The sequence below is a fragment of the Amblyomma maculatum genome, chromosome 1 (assembly GCF_055883805.1).
Source record: "Amblyomma maculatum isolate TAMU_Amacu chromosome 1, ASM5588380v1, whole genome shotgun sequence".
NCBI classification, from domain to species: Eukaryota; Metazoa; Arthropoda; class Arachnida; order Ixodida; family Ixodidae; genus Amblyomma; species Amblyomma maculatum.
This window is the reverse complement of record NC_139344.1, coordinates 294,188,079-294,202,328: the sequence shown is the minus strand read 5'-3', so window position 1 is coordinate 294,202,328 and position 14,250 is coordinate 294,188,079. Positions and strand designations below refer to the sequence as shown.

The window sequence follows — 14,250 nt, the reverse complement described above, 5'->3', positions numbered from 1 at the left end:
TCAAGAAGGAAGCTTTGTGGCCGGAGAAATGAAGAGAGCAATTAGGTTATCGGAAGGTTGCGGGCCCATAGAAACGTTGCGCGGCGAAGAGATAGTAGCGACTGACTGATGCCGCTGACGTCGCTAGCGGGTCAAGAAAACGTGGCTCTGCGTTTCGGCTTGGGATGCACGCACCGTCATCCGCTGATAGCGAGGAGGAGGAGGACGAAACCGGGGCTTCAGCAACCGGAGAACACCGTCGTCGCCACGCAGGAAGATAGGGGGGAGGGCGGGGGGGGGGGGGGGGGGTACACGCGCGGCGAACGGCGGTAGCAGGGTCGCACGCAGCAATCTGAGAACACGCGTGGTCACCGCCACGGAAGAAAAGGAAGGGAGGAGGGGGGGGGGCAAAGGGCGCGCGCTGCCTCAGCTGCGGAGGTGGTTACGAGGGACAACGGCGACGACGACGCCGAAGCGAAACGCAGGAAAGGGTGCCTAAGCTGCGCTCTAAAAACAAAACACAGGTGTCGTTATAGCGTTTTTCTGAACGGGGATCTCGGGGGTGCATTTCCATGCACGTCGCAATGGTGCCCCTTTTACCGTAGAATATGTTCAGCTGTACATATGTCTTTGTGGGAGAAAGAGCGGTACAGACCTATTTTACCGAGAAGTAAAATAGGACGGATATTTTTCAAAGCGTTCCTTTGCCACTTTTGTGTTACAAAGAAAAATTTGAATTATAGATGTAGTATTTTTAGATAGATTTTTATGAGACTGCATTTAGCAACATTATGGGAATCAGCTGTAGGTGGGCGCCAACCAAGATAACGTCCAAGTGCCCGTTAATGATCACGCTCGTCTGAAAGCAATGCGACCATTTAATCGAATGTGCTTCCGTTTGTGGGCGTTGCGCAAAGCGCCAGTGTGCCTTGGCTGAAAGGTTGCGCCTTGCGATATATGTGTTTAGGCAGCAGTGGTGGCAACCGTGACGTTTCTGCATCGAAGACACATGTAGACGACTAATACTAGCAACGCTGACTTCCAAATGAACGAATTACCCCAACAGACGACAAATGGTGGCTCCAAGTTTCTTCTTATCCAGTACTTCTGGTGAGGGAAAAGCACAAATGGGGATACCCTTATATATCGCGCATCGCATAAAGCGTACCTTTTTTCCCAGCACGGCTGGATCTTCCTTGGATCCGCCGCCCTTGGCGTTGTCGGTTATGTAAAAGGGATGGTAGCGCGCAGAGTTGCTCGCCTCCACGCCGCCCTCCACCACGAACGTGTACTCCTTACCGCGTTCCACGTGCAGTACAGGGATAAGCTCCTCATTGATCCACCACGAGATGCCCCAGCCCGACTGGCCTGCAGGCAAGTTGTTCAGAAATGAATATGCCTCAGGGATGAATGTTCTTAACAGTTATGACCTCGGCAGTACTTTTATTTTTATTCCTCAATTAATACTCACCTGTGATCCTCTCATAGCCTCGATTGCCGCCTGTGGGGCCAATCTGAGCGCGGAAAGTGGTGATGTTGAAGCTCTTCCAAATGTCGCGGCCACCAAACGCCGACCTGCCTCCCGTCGGTGCCGGCAGGATGGGAGCCATCGGCGGACAGTTGCGTTCCGCGTTCCGGTTGAACTGAAGCAGCACGTCATCTGCGAACATTGCCCACCTCCGCTATCATGCACTGTTCCTCCCGTTATTTCAGCACAGCTGCCTTGACAAACCCGAACGCACCCGCTTGGATCAGAGAATTTTATTTAGCGGATACTGTTGCCTAGGCTTATTGTCGGTGAATATAAAAGAGCAGACCTGAACGCCTACCAGCAACCTTCCACCATAATAAGCCGCAGAATAATGACTCGCATAATGAATTCTTTAATAAAGTGTTCCACCATAAACCCCAACACATTGTCTGAAGGTGTACAACCTAACAAACCCGCCGTCTCCGTAGTCGTTTCAGTCAATATTGTGCAAGAATTTGACACAAAGGCTCAGCGTGAAGGAGAGGCGTATCCACACAAAGCCTTTCTGTCAAACGTATTTCAAATCCCAAGTACCACGTTGAATATTTTACGCAGGTTTTCCTCCAACGGGAAATGGCTGAGTGAGATTCAGAATTCTCTTCCAGAAAAAGCATAGTCGAATTACCCAACTTGAAACTAGCTGATCCAATAGGTAGCATCCATGTGGCTGGCAATGCCTCAGTGACGTATGAGTATAGTTGCATTGTTTCTTCCTCTGTGTGTGGCTTCATAAACAGTTTTCCTGGTCTTACCAATCAGCAGGAGACTTGCATCTCTTCTGGCCTGCTCAGTATGCAGTGCATAGTTTGTTATGTATGCCCCTCTTGCTAAAGCCAGAATGCTGGGATGGACAGTGTATAACGAAATACTCACCCCTTGTGACTACCATGGTATGGTAGAGCACTGTGTCCGGTTTATCCTTGTTGGTTGGACCCTGGGCAGCAACCATCGCTACCTGACCCGTCGTCGCAATTGTCTTGTCGTTGCTGTCAGCTGCACAAACCCATCAATTCTGCCACTCGCCCTTGCACCTCGGCATGTATTGCAAAATGAAAGGAGATCTCAGCACATTTTCGATGCAACCACATTTTATTATTTCCAGCACATGAAAACCACGAGATGCTGGGCATAAGCGCCATTCACGCTATATTAAACAAAATTATTTGTGGTTTAGCTCTGGTTAAACCGAGGGCTAGGGAAAGCTAGGGAGCTATGGTTACGCGTAGAAATTGGCGGTGGCTTAGCTCAGCTAGGTCAGGATATACGTAGCGGACGCATGTATGCCTGGCGCTGGGCTATCGACTCCTCTCCATTACAATCTAATTCCATCCAATCCAGTCTAATACAATCCAATCCAATGTAATCCTGTCGAGTCCAATCAAGTACACTCATTTCCAGTCAAACACAATCCAATCCAATCCTGTCTAATTCAATCCAGTCGTGTCCAATTCTATTCAAACCAATTAAATCCAAACCAGTCCAATCCAAACGAGTTCAATCCAATCCAGTTCAATTCAATACAATCAAATCTAGTTCAATGCAATAGTGCCCAATGATGAGTACACACTCGCCCGAAATGAGCCGATGACTAGCCTATCATCATCACTGCTATCATCTTCAGGCTAGAGAAGGAGAATTAAGATGTCCTATTCATGATCCCGGGCGTGGCACTGCCGTACGCCGCGTTGTGACGACTGCCGACGCTTCGGCCACACCGCAGAAGAGTGCGTCGTTACCTATGCGGACAAGCTGCGGCATCGTGTGCGGCCACTCGACGACGCTCTACAAGAGCGTATTATGGACGCCACAGAAGTGCTTGACGTGGCTGGTGTCCTTTCAGCAGCTACTGTAGACACGGCTTCCACAGATAATACATCGGTTCCAAGAGGAGCGAGGGGAATGTGGAAGAACCTGAGACGCTGCCTCGATATGAGACGCCAAATCCGGCACATGATAGGAAGCCTGCCACCTGTTCCAATTCTGCCAAAGATGCCGCCCCGGTTACTGCAGCCACTGAGGTCACTTCTGAGGAAGAACTTGAAGGTCAGGTCACTGCACCCTACCTGCAACTGAGACCGTCCCTCCTGTTGAAGAGCATATTCATAAGCGCCGGGCACATTGCGCATCTGACTCAAGTGAAGATGGTGATCCGGTAAGCGTTATTGTGATCGGACGAGCGGCGGAGACCACCGCGTCGGATGTCAAGGCCGGCGATAAAGATCGAGACGGGAAGCAGGTGCCACTGACCCCTCCCAAGCCAGAGTGGGGGGATTATCGTCTGGATATGAGCTCCCAACATCGGCGCCGGTGAGACGCCACTACACCTGGCATCGGCCGGCCGAAGGGTATTGTTCGTCGCGCTGCGGCAATTATCAGGGGCCAGCCAACACGTCCACGACCGGAACAAAGGAGGGGAAACGACCAAATTCCGGTCCCTTCAAGTGTCCAGCCTCGCTACGGAGAGCTGGCGTGCATTCTGGCGGCCTCGCTGAATGCAGCCTATAGCGACGCCGGAACCGATGAGTCAGCCCAGCTGCAACCACGCACGGAGACAAGCGGCTGACAGCATCTACGCTTTCTACACGACCACCTCCTCACCCTCAAGAAAGAACCAGACAGGGAGGCGTGTCAACGAGTGCGAACAGTGTTGGTGCGTGTGTGTGAGAGTGCAAGAGAGTGAGGTAACACAGACATTCCTTAAGAAACTGCCCTGCCTTTCCATCTGGGGGACATAGGGAATCAGTCCTATAAAAACGGACGATAAGTGTGTGTCGTCGGTCGTAGAACGGAGACTTCTGCTCTAGTCCGTCTCCCACGAAAAAACGCTACCATGTAAATTTTGTCCATAGTTTTCCTACCTCACTTTAAAGTCCGGTTTCCAGCGCCTCGTCCTTCTCCGACTAACAACCGGGCCTACAACACGCAACCTGGGTCACGACAGCGTGAAGCATCGCCGCCACCGGCGTATGTCGAAACACAAGGGGAAGTGCCAACATTCGTGTTCCCGCAGTCATGGTGGAGGTCCGGAGGCGACGTCTTCGGAGAGACAAATGCAAGTCTAGTTAGCACTTGTGTGGTCACCACGGCGACCCCTGAGGAGCTAGTGTTTGCAACGCTGAAAGTACGAGGCCTTAGGTCTCATCAGAAGCAGGTACAACGTCGCCGACTTTTCAGCAGCAGGCGGCTTGATTTTGTCACCGTCCAGAAAACGAAGATTGAGAGTGAGAAGGATACAGAGAGGGCACTAGGACCCTTTTTGTCCGATTACAATATTACTGTGGCCATGCTGTTGGTTTTTTGCCGGGTTGCTTCTTGTTTTTGCGAAAGGCTCTCCCTTATTCTGCGTTGTCTTACAATAGCGACTCTGAAGGGCGGCTAATAAGCTGTGATTTTTGGCTCCACAGGAAGCCATGGAGACTGATTAGAATTTATGCGTCTAATAGTGCAGCTGAGCGTGTTGATATGCTTAAAGGCATGGCTAACCTCCTAGATTGTGATAAGAACGTTGTGCTAATGGGAGACTTTGTGTATGTTACCTGAATGATCGTGCTGGGCCTAGTGTACACAGAGACAGAAGTGGTGGTGTTGTCGCGAGTTATAGACGACTCAGCACTCATTGATACAGGGACCTCATGTCATGCAACTACCCTATTCACGCATATCCAGGGGAGGTCCCACGAGCGCCTAGACAGGATTTATGTTTCTGCCTCGCTGGTTTCCCGTGATTTGTTGTGTGAAACTGTACCAGTTTCTTTTTCAGATCATTGTATGGTGGTTGCTCGGCTCGGGAGGACTTACTGTTAAAAAGTTAGGCTGCATCGGGATCTTTGGAAGATAAGTTCTTCGCTTGTAAATGACCAGGAGTTTGCCTTTCGGATACGCTCACAACTGCAAGTGTGTTTGACAGGTGCCATGCCAATATTTGCTGCTTGGGAGCTGTTTAAACAGTAGGTGCGAGCGATAACTATTGAAATGGGGTCTGTTAGGTCATTTTACAGGAAATTTCAAGAGATGACATTGCATAAAAGTTTGTAGAACCTCTATGAATTAGAATGTGAGGCACCTGGAGTATATTTAGACGAAATTGCTAGCCTAAAGTGTTACCTACAAAAACAGGATGCTGAAAGATACAGGGGTGCCCGAGTTTGATCTCGTACAAATCGTGCTTTGCACTGTGAAACCTCTACGCGACAAGCTCTACTTGACGAGCACCGTCATGTTGCTGCCAAGTTGATACCGGGAAAGATGTCCAATGGCACCCTAGTAACGAAAACGTGTGAGATAATCTCTGTGCTTGTGAGCTATTACACGGCACTGTTCAGTGACGCTTCTGCTACTTCTAATTCGGGCTTACGAGCTAACTTCATGGCTCTTATAACTCCTTTATCAGATGATGACTGTGTTCTTATCAATAAGTCCTTTCACGTTGGCAAAAATAGAACAAGCAATTGACCAATTACTCCTCTCTAAAAGTCTAAAATACCTAGCCCTGATGACATATCATGCGAGTTTGAAAAACTTTTAAACCTTTGCTGAGCCCTGTCTTGCTGCAGATTTTCGCTTTAAGTTTTGATGTGGGGGTTCTTCCTCAGTCCTTTACTAGGAATCACACAGTCTTAATTCCAAAGAGTATGAATAGAGAAAAGTTGATCTCAGTGGATGGCTACAGGTCAATCACGTTGACAAATGTGGACTACAAACTTTTTGCGAAAGTACTATCAAATCGTTTACAATATGCAATGACGGTTCTCATTGGCCCTCATCAGACGTGTGGATTGAGGGGACGCTCCATACAAAATAACATACATATTGCAAGTACAATTCTCCAATCTTGCTCTGGCTCTTATGAGCAGCTTGATCTACTCCAGATTGACCTTGCAAAGGCATTTGATCGAGTGCGGCATTCGTTTCTGTTTTCTCTTTTTGAGCGTGCAAATGTTGGATCAATTGTACTGAAAGGGGTGCAGCTTTGTTACGACCACTGTTCCACTCGCTTGATTGTTAATGGTCACCTCTCAGAGCCTGTGCCAATTCGATCATTCGTGAAGCAAGGCTGTTCTCTGTCACCGCTACTCTTTGCCCTCTAGCTAGAGCCACTTTGTTTGAGTGTACTGCGAAACAACAATATCGGTGGTTATGTTGCCTTTTGTAATGAAGTCAAAGTGCTTGCGTACGCTGATGATTTGGCGTTTTTCTGCGCTGACAAACCCAGCATTGACAAAATTATAATCACCATTGGGCAGTTTGGCATTGTATCTGGCGCTCAAATGAATAAGTCTAAAAGTTCGGGTCTGTGGTTCTGTTCATGGTCTCGTGTTCCCCCTAAATACCTTGGAGTTCCCAATTCAAGTTTAGTGGGCGTTACTGGAAAGAGCGGGTCACGGCACTCCAAAGCTATGCTCAGACTTTTGTTCCGCACCGCCTGTCAATTTTTGGCCGAGAACGGGCCTGTAACATGCTTCTGGCTACAGTAATTTGTTATGTTTTACAGGTGCTCCATTTACTCCATTGCGCGAGAAATTACATGCAAAGTTTGCACCGAACGTTTGCGACATTCATATGGTCGTCCAGTTTTGAGCCTATGTGGCGCGATAACTTATTCAGGCCTGTTTTTGCAACAAAATAAGCCTCGCCCTGCAGCTCGAGTAAAAGTGGTGATAGTCTTTAGCGGCGCCACATCGCTGCGTCAGAATTGTGCATGATGGCTGTCGCTGCCATTTTAAGCGCACCACAGATCATTTCTAGCACGCTATCTATTGCGAAATCATTATTTTGCCAAAATGAAGCGCAATTTACGGTAGCTTGTTACGAATCAGGGCGCATTTCTGACATTGTGGCATGCATAGAGAGAAAATTCAGGTGAAGAAACGTTAAGCACTGAGAGGGCCAGTCGACAGGCTTCCACTGAACGTTAATTGTAGTACTTGTCAAAAGTTTCGCGTGCAATTTCATGTGTATTCATTTTAATTTTCATTGATTATATATTCAGTACCTACATCATCTTGCAGCCGGAAAAGGAAACGAAGGAAAACTAGAAGATTTGGCAGATACCTGTCGCTCACCTCTTTGGCTTCTTTTCCATTTTACTCACTATCCCTTTACTTCCACGGCATCAGTTTAGGTTCTTAGCAACGTGCCAAAGTATGGAGAGCACGTGATTATGGCTCTCGACCTCAAGGGAGCGTTCGACAATGTTAGTCATGAAGCCATACTATCGGGTCTGAGCAATCTACATTGCGGGCGAAAGATTCATAGTGACGTCCCACGACTATAGGGATCGGCGACTTGCGATCGGACAAGATCAGGATGCCTAACAAGGGTACGCCTCAAATATCTGTAATCTCGCCCCTTCACAATAACAACTACCTGGTAATGAAGCTGTCAGGATTGCAGCGCAAAGAGTCAATACACACTACACGAACAACACCCAAATGGTTTGTACCTAAGATCTGAACAAAATATGGTTACCAAATGCTGAGCTACACTCTCCCGCATCAATTAAATAAACAGTCTGAACGAATGTATAGATAATGAAAAATCGATTGTTTTATGTTTGTTCTTGTTTCTAAAAGTGATATTATGCTATGTACCACTGCAAATGCCTCTGTAGGGTGCGTCGGCCTCGTCAAGCCTCTCTACTGGCTTTTTGCCGGCGCACCCAACGTCCTCAAGATGTTAAATAAACATTAATCTTCTTCTGCTTCTTCTCTTCAACATCGCTATAGGCAACCTGCAGTGGCCAGGCGGCGCTAGTGGAGCGCAGCGTTCAGCGCCGCCAACGGCGGCGCCGAGGAATCTGAGGCGGCCGGCGCGGTCGGGTTGCGTTCGCGTTGTACGGCGGGAAGCATCTCGGCTCTCATTATCTGCGGCTTTAAGGCAATCGAATGTCTTCAGAGTTACTTCCGAAAGCCAATACTGGCGAAAGGGCACCGCCTGTTCGAGAATGGTCATGTTTAGAACGTGAACGGTGTCGACGTCACCGCGAAGTGCGCGCCGCTCGCGACGGAAGACCCGCGCGCACAACTTTGAATTTCGCATGAGTAGACGGAGATTTTTTTTCTGAAACGTATTTTATTGTCTCAGGGCATCAGTCGGACATATGAAGATGAATTAAGAAATGATTAAATGAATGAAAAATGTTGTAAACGTAGCTTTTCATTTACCTATTGCGTTCACACCTCATACCCAAACATTGAAAGCGCAGAGAGAACATGAGAAGAGATTGATCGCCGTTTCTTCTTTTTTTTTTTTGTTCTTGCTGTTTAGCGAGCATAAAAATTTGCTCGCGGTTTTGCTTTACAGTAATTAATACCATGACGAACACTTTTGTGCGCGATGCGCCTTTCGACAGTGCTGCGGAAGTTACAGGGTACGGTACCGGCTACGGATGTCGTGGCAATTGCAAGCACTGTGCTGTTGTAGCGTGCGTCATGAACGAAAACTGTGCGTGCCGGGGGCGGGGAGTAGGGGGCCTTCTCTATCGTTGGAAAAATAAATCTCTTAACAACAACAGCAACTGGCATGCTTTTGTACCTCCGTACCTCAAGCTTGGGGAAAGTCTGCGGGAAATGCTGGCACTCAACGGCAAAGCTTCGGTAAATGAGGACGTTAGAGTTAAGATTTTTTACTGTTGTTACTAATGATGGAACGGTCTATCGTCTGGGACAAGAACCTCTTGAGCAGCTTAAGCCGTCGGTGCAAGAAATGTTTTGCGCGGAACGATAGAACGAAGTTCCATGCTCCGCGTACACAGTATCACTGGCCTAGCTCCACACTCCGCCACTTCGACTTTATCAGCACCTTAAAAACTGATTTACAGATAAATATGCTTATTTAAATCTTTAATTGGAAGTTTTGAACATATTTTGGCTTTCTGGTTCCGAAAAGACACCGCATTAGAAATCCGGTTCACAGATCCACGAGCATTTTTTTTTTCGCCTCCGATGAAACGCGGCTGGAATTCCATGCTGCTGCTGCGCGACTTTGTTGCTTTTCTGGACGTTACGTCCTTTAAAAGGACAATGCCACTCGATCTTGCACAGCATATACCAGTACACGCCAGATTTTACAGCGCGGAGCGCGTACTGAGAGTGCCCCAACCAGCATGCGACTCCCCGAGTCAGAAGTTTATACCGTTTCCTCCGCTTAACGGGCAATCGTCTTATTTTAGCTCCTTGGCGTCCGTACGCCATTGGCCCCATAACAAAACGAATTTCAGTTACATTACTCTCGCAGAGCCACTATCCCCTTCTCTCATCATTCTCCCCAGGTTCTCCCAGCAAGCGGTACGCTTAGTTTCCTTCGCGATTGTGGCAGTCTTTCCGCCGCCCCTGCGCTTATTTTTATTCTTGTTGACATTCGTAGTAGTCGAAGCATCGCACGAGACCACTGAAGTCACTAAATGAGTAAATCACACTCACTGGGATAACAAAACGCGAACGCAGAAGGAACACAGCGGCCGCAACATACACGGCGTCAGCTTCTGCGCCGCCTCAGTATTAGCTCTCGTCGGCCGCCAGTTGGCGCCACATGTCTCAGCAAACTCCATTGCAGGTTGCCTATGATTAGTTTGGCGGAGAGGTTGAACGCCATAGACGGCATTCGACCCGAAATGTACGCCGATGATATAACGATTTAGAATACGGAGGGCTCGCTAGGTCTCAAGAAGGAGAGCCTACAAGCAGGCGCCGACTGTGTCAAAAGCCAGGCAAGGGCTAGGAGACTTTCGTGTTCGCCCGAAAAATCTGAAATTCTCAGAGTCTATAGTCCCCGATACGACAGTAGATTTGACCTCACCGTTATGCTAGCCGGGGCTTGCATACCCGAAGTGCACGTGCTTAGAGTGTTAGGAATGTGAATTCAGTCCAATCAGAGGTCGGACTACACGATCAGATTGCTATCTGGATCTGCGGCCCAGATAACGAGAATGATTAGGCGAGTGACCTATAGAAGAAAGGGGATGAAGGGGGAAGACACGCTCAAGTTAGTGCGGGCGCTTGTGGTAAGCAGAGCCACGTACAGTCTTCCCTATCAACCCCTGAGCCAGACGGAGAAAGAGCAAGTGGAAGCGATCCTCTGGAAGGCGTACAAGACAGCACTGGGTATAGCAATATGAACGGCAAACGAGAGTTTAATGGCCCTTGGCTTAACAAACACATACGAAGTGCACCGGGAAGCACAGCTTGTCTCTCAGAAGATGAGGCTATACAACGCACTACGGCGGGGCGAGCTCTCCTCCGACGACTGGGCTATTATGACCACATACTGGAAACTGAACGAACGATAGACATACCGGGCGCGATCCGGTCTACGTTTGTAGTAGCGCCAATTCCCAAGAACATGCATCTTGTAGTTCATCGGGGTAGGCGTAGGGATAGGACGGAAGCCGTAGCAAAGATCTATCAGAACAAGAACACCGTCTATGTAGATGTGGCGATGTACTCAAACGAAAGAGATGGTGTTGTGACGGTGATTGATTTCCAGCTAAAGGAGAAAATGAGCGCCTCGCTACGGAACTGCACCGTGTCTGATGCCGAGGAGGCAGCTATTGCTCTAGCGGTCGCTGAGGGCAATAGGTCCGGGCGTTCGGTGGTAGTCATGACCGATTCGCAAGCCGCTTGCCGGGGATTCATCAGCGGCAGGATTGGCAAAAAAGCGGCCACCATCTTGAAGGCCGGCGGGATAAGCGACGCAAAACAACTCGTACCTTGGGCTTTGGGGCACGTCGGCATTACCAGGAACATCCAGGCCGATCTCATAGCTCGAGGTTTTGCAAACCGAGGGAGGTCAGAGGCCGAAGAGACCAAGGAAGTGACTCGTACCCACGCAGATATTTTGGTGCACTACCGGGGGATCAGATACCGGAATCAACCCTCCCACAAGTTATTAAACAGGGAGCAGTCGGTGTCTTGGCGGCAGCTACAAACAAATTCCTATTCATGCCTGTCTTTATACGGCGAGATACATCCGACCGTATACAGGGACACATGTTCTTGGTGTGGACAAAAACCGACAATTTATCATATTACATGGGCCTGCCATAAAATATATGTAGTGCCTATATTTCACAACGCCACACCGGAGCAGTGGGAGGCTGCGCTGTCCAGTTCGGAAGCGAAATACCATTTTTGGCTGATTAAACGGGCCAGCCGGGCAGCAAACGCCGCGGGAGTCCTGGAATGAGGACCCAACCACGGGAGCTCTACATTATTTTTTTTTTGCATTATATAAATTTTGCTCTCTCTCTCGTCAGGCAGTGTATTCCTCTTGCCATGTCACCCCGGACAACCTTTTTCCGTTGTCTAAAATAAATATGGAAGTGAAATGAATGACTATACGTAATGTTTTTACGGACTTGACACCGTAGAGTAAGTTGCTTTGTAAAGTGCTGTGCCATTCTACGTTGCAATATGACCATGGGATATGAGTACGCGTAATGTTTGTACAAATTTTATGCCTTCCAGTACGTTACTTTGTGAAGCTCTGAATCATGCTACATAGCATAAATACTGAGCCGTGACTATCTGAGGTCATAGTGCATTCATCATTCATCATTATCAGCCTGACTATACCCACTGCAGGGCGAAGGCCTCTCCCATATTTCTCCACTTAGCCCGGTTCTGTGCTAGCTGCATCCACTTGACCCCTGCGAACTTTTTAACCTCATCCGCCCACCTAAATTTCTGCCGCCCTCTGCTACGCTTTTCTTCCCTTGGAATCCAGTTTGTTACCCAAAGCGACCATCGGTTATCCTCTCTTCGCACTACATGTCCTGCCCATGCCCATTTCTCCTTAATTTCCACTAGAATGTCGGTAACCTGAGTTATTTCTCTGACCCACTCTGCACGCTTCCTATCTCTTAATGGTACCCCTACCATTTTTCGTTCCATAGACCTCTGGGTTGTCCTCAACTTAAGTAGAACTCTCTTGGTTAGCCTCCACGTTTCAGCCCCATAGGTGAGTACAGGTAAGATGCAACTGTTATATACTTTCCTTTTTAGCGATACTGGTAAGCTGGTAGTCATAATCTGAGAGTGCTTGCCAAATGCGCTCCATCCCAATCTTATTCTTCTTGTTATTTCTTTTTCATGGTCCGGATCTGTGATTACTACCTGTCCTAAGTAGACATATTCGCCTACTACTTCCAGTACTTCGCTACCTAATGTAAACTGCTGTTCCTTTCCAAGGCTGTTGAACATTACCTTAGTCTTCTGCATATTGATTTTCAAGCCTACCTTTCTACTATTCCTGTTTAGGTCACCAATGATTATTTACAGTTCATCCCCCGAGTTGCTTAGCAAGGCAATGTCATCAGCAAATCGCAGATTACTGAGGTATTCTCCATCTACCCTTATCCCTAACTGCTCCCATTCCAAGTCTCTGAATACTTACTCTAAGCAAGCTGTGACTAGTACTGGGGAGATTGTGTCTCCTTGCCTAACACCTTTCTTTATGGGAATTTTGTTACTTTCTTTATGCCATAGTGCATTACGTTTCATCATTCACGACTATAAATGCTCTCTTACGTTGTAGCACCATACAACGGCGTCGTGACATCATCCGAATTTCGTGCCATGGATGCTGCTGGGTTTTCTGCTAATGGGACTTATAATACTTTTGCACTGTTTAGAACTCTGGATTAACAAAGCCCTACGAACGTGCCTGGGGGGCCTCACTCAGGAGCTTCGGTGGCTCCATCCCAATGCGATCCTTGAACGAAGTTTCATGAGCGTAAGCCATCGTCCTCCCATTTCCGCGAAGGGTATATTGGGCTTTATTTACTTTATTTATTGGCCCAATGGTTTGGAGCCAGTGGTGTTTACGCTCTAAAAACAAAGACGATAGGACACATACGCTAAGCGCTGCCCATCAGTGTTGGCATCTCCTGCCACTTCTATTCATGTGGCCGTGACGTTACACAACCCAAATAGGCGCCCCAGCAGATCTCCTGACAAGCTCATGAAATTCGTGCCGCGGACGCCGTCTTTCGTGCCAATGGGACATGCTTTCACGGATACAACCTTGGAGGTCATTGATAGAATGCGAAAGCATTAGCGCTGTTGCGATGGTGTTGACTCCTAATCGACGAATTTCAGCATCTACTTACCCACTCCGTTAAGATCCGACCGCTACTCTTCGACCTCGACGATGCGTAATTTTGTGGTGAAAGCTTCACTACGTCATGTATAATCACGATCACTGTGTGGAACCGGAGCTTCTACTGCGCATGCGCTGAGCAACAGGTGTGCCGAGCGTGACGCCAGAGTTGCAGCCCCGCCACTAACGCAGCCGACTTCGTAGCCTAGCTGCGCCGAACAGTGCGCCGATCGGACGACATCGGCTCCAGAGCCACGCTGCGAGCGTTGTGCATGTCCAGTAGCTACAGATGCGACGTGTGTGACGTCAGTGTTGCGCCGCCGGCGACTTCACAGGTTCGCTGTGCGTGTCGCGCGTGCGCAGTAGATACAGACGACGTCAGACTCGACCACTCATAAAAAAAGGATGAGAAGCCTTCGTTCTTGAGATGAACGGTTGGCGACAATAAAGAGCTTTACTAAATGTAACAGTGCACACAAGTCTTCGCGACACACTAGGTTTAACCGGAGCTAAACCACAGCTATTTTGTTTGAGTCAGGCGTCGGAGTTGCGGCATTGGGGATACATTTGATGCAGCTTTCTGACTGGCTGGCTGTGTGACACCGTTAAACCACTGGCATTGTGTGACGTCATGACGTCACACG

The 14,250-nt window shown here is 48.4% G+C and overlaps 1 protein-coding gene across 1 annotated transcript in view; it reads right to left on the bottom strand.

The window, feature by feature from the left end:
* Window positions 1–14,250, bottom strand: part of LOC146206820 (protein Skeletor, isoforms B/C-like) — a 248,491-nt gene that overhangs the window by 47,547 nt on the left and 186,694 nt on the right. The window contains exons 17-19 of the mRNA XM_084591583.1: window positions 2,384–2,503; window positions 1,451–1,639; window positions 1,148–1,347 (exon numbers count right to left, since the gene is read on the bottom strand). Of these exons, the coding sequence (XP_084447709.1) occupies window positions 1,148–1,347; window positions 1,451–1,639; window positions 2,384–2,503 (509 nt within the window). The remainder of the gene's footprint in view (window positions 1–1,147; window positions 1,348–1,450; window positions 1,640–2,383; window positions 2,504–14,250) is intronic.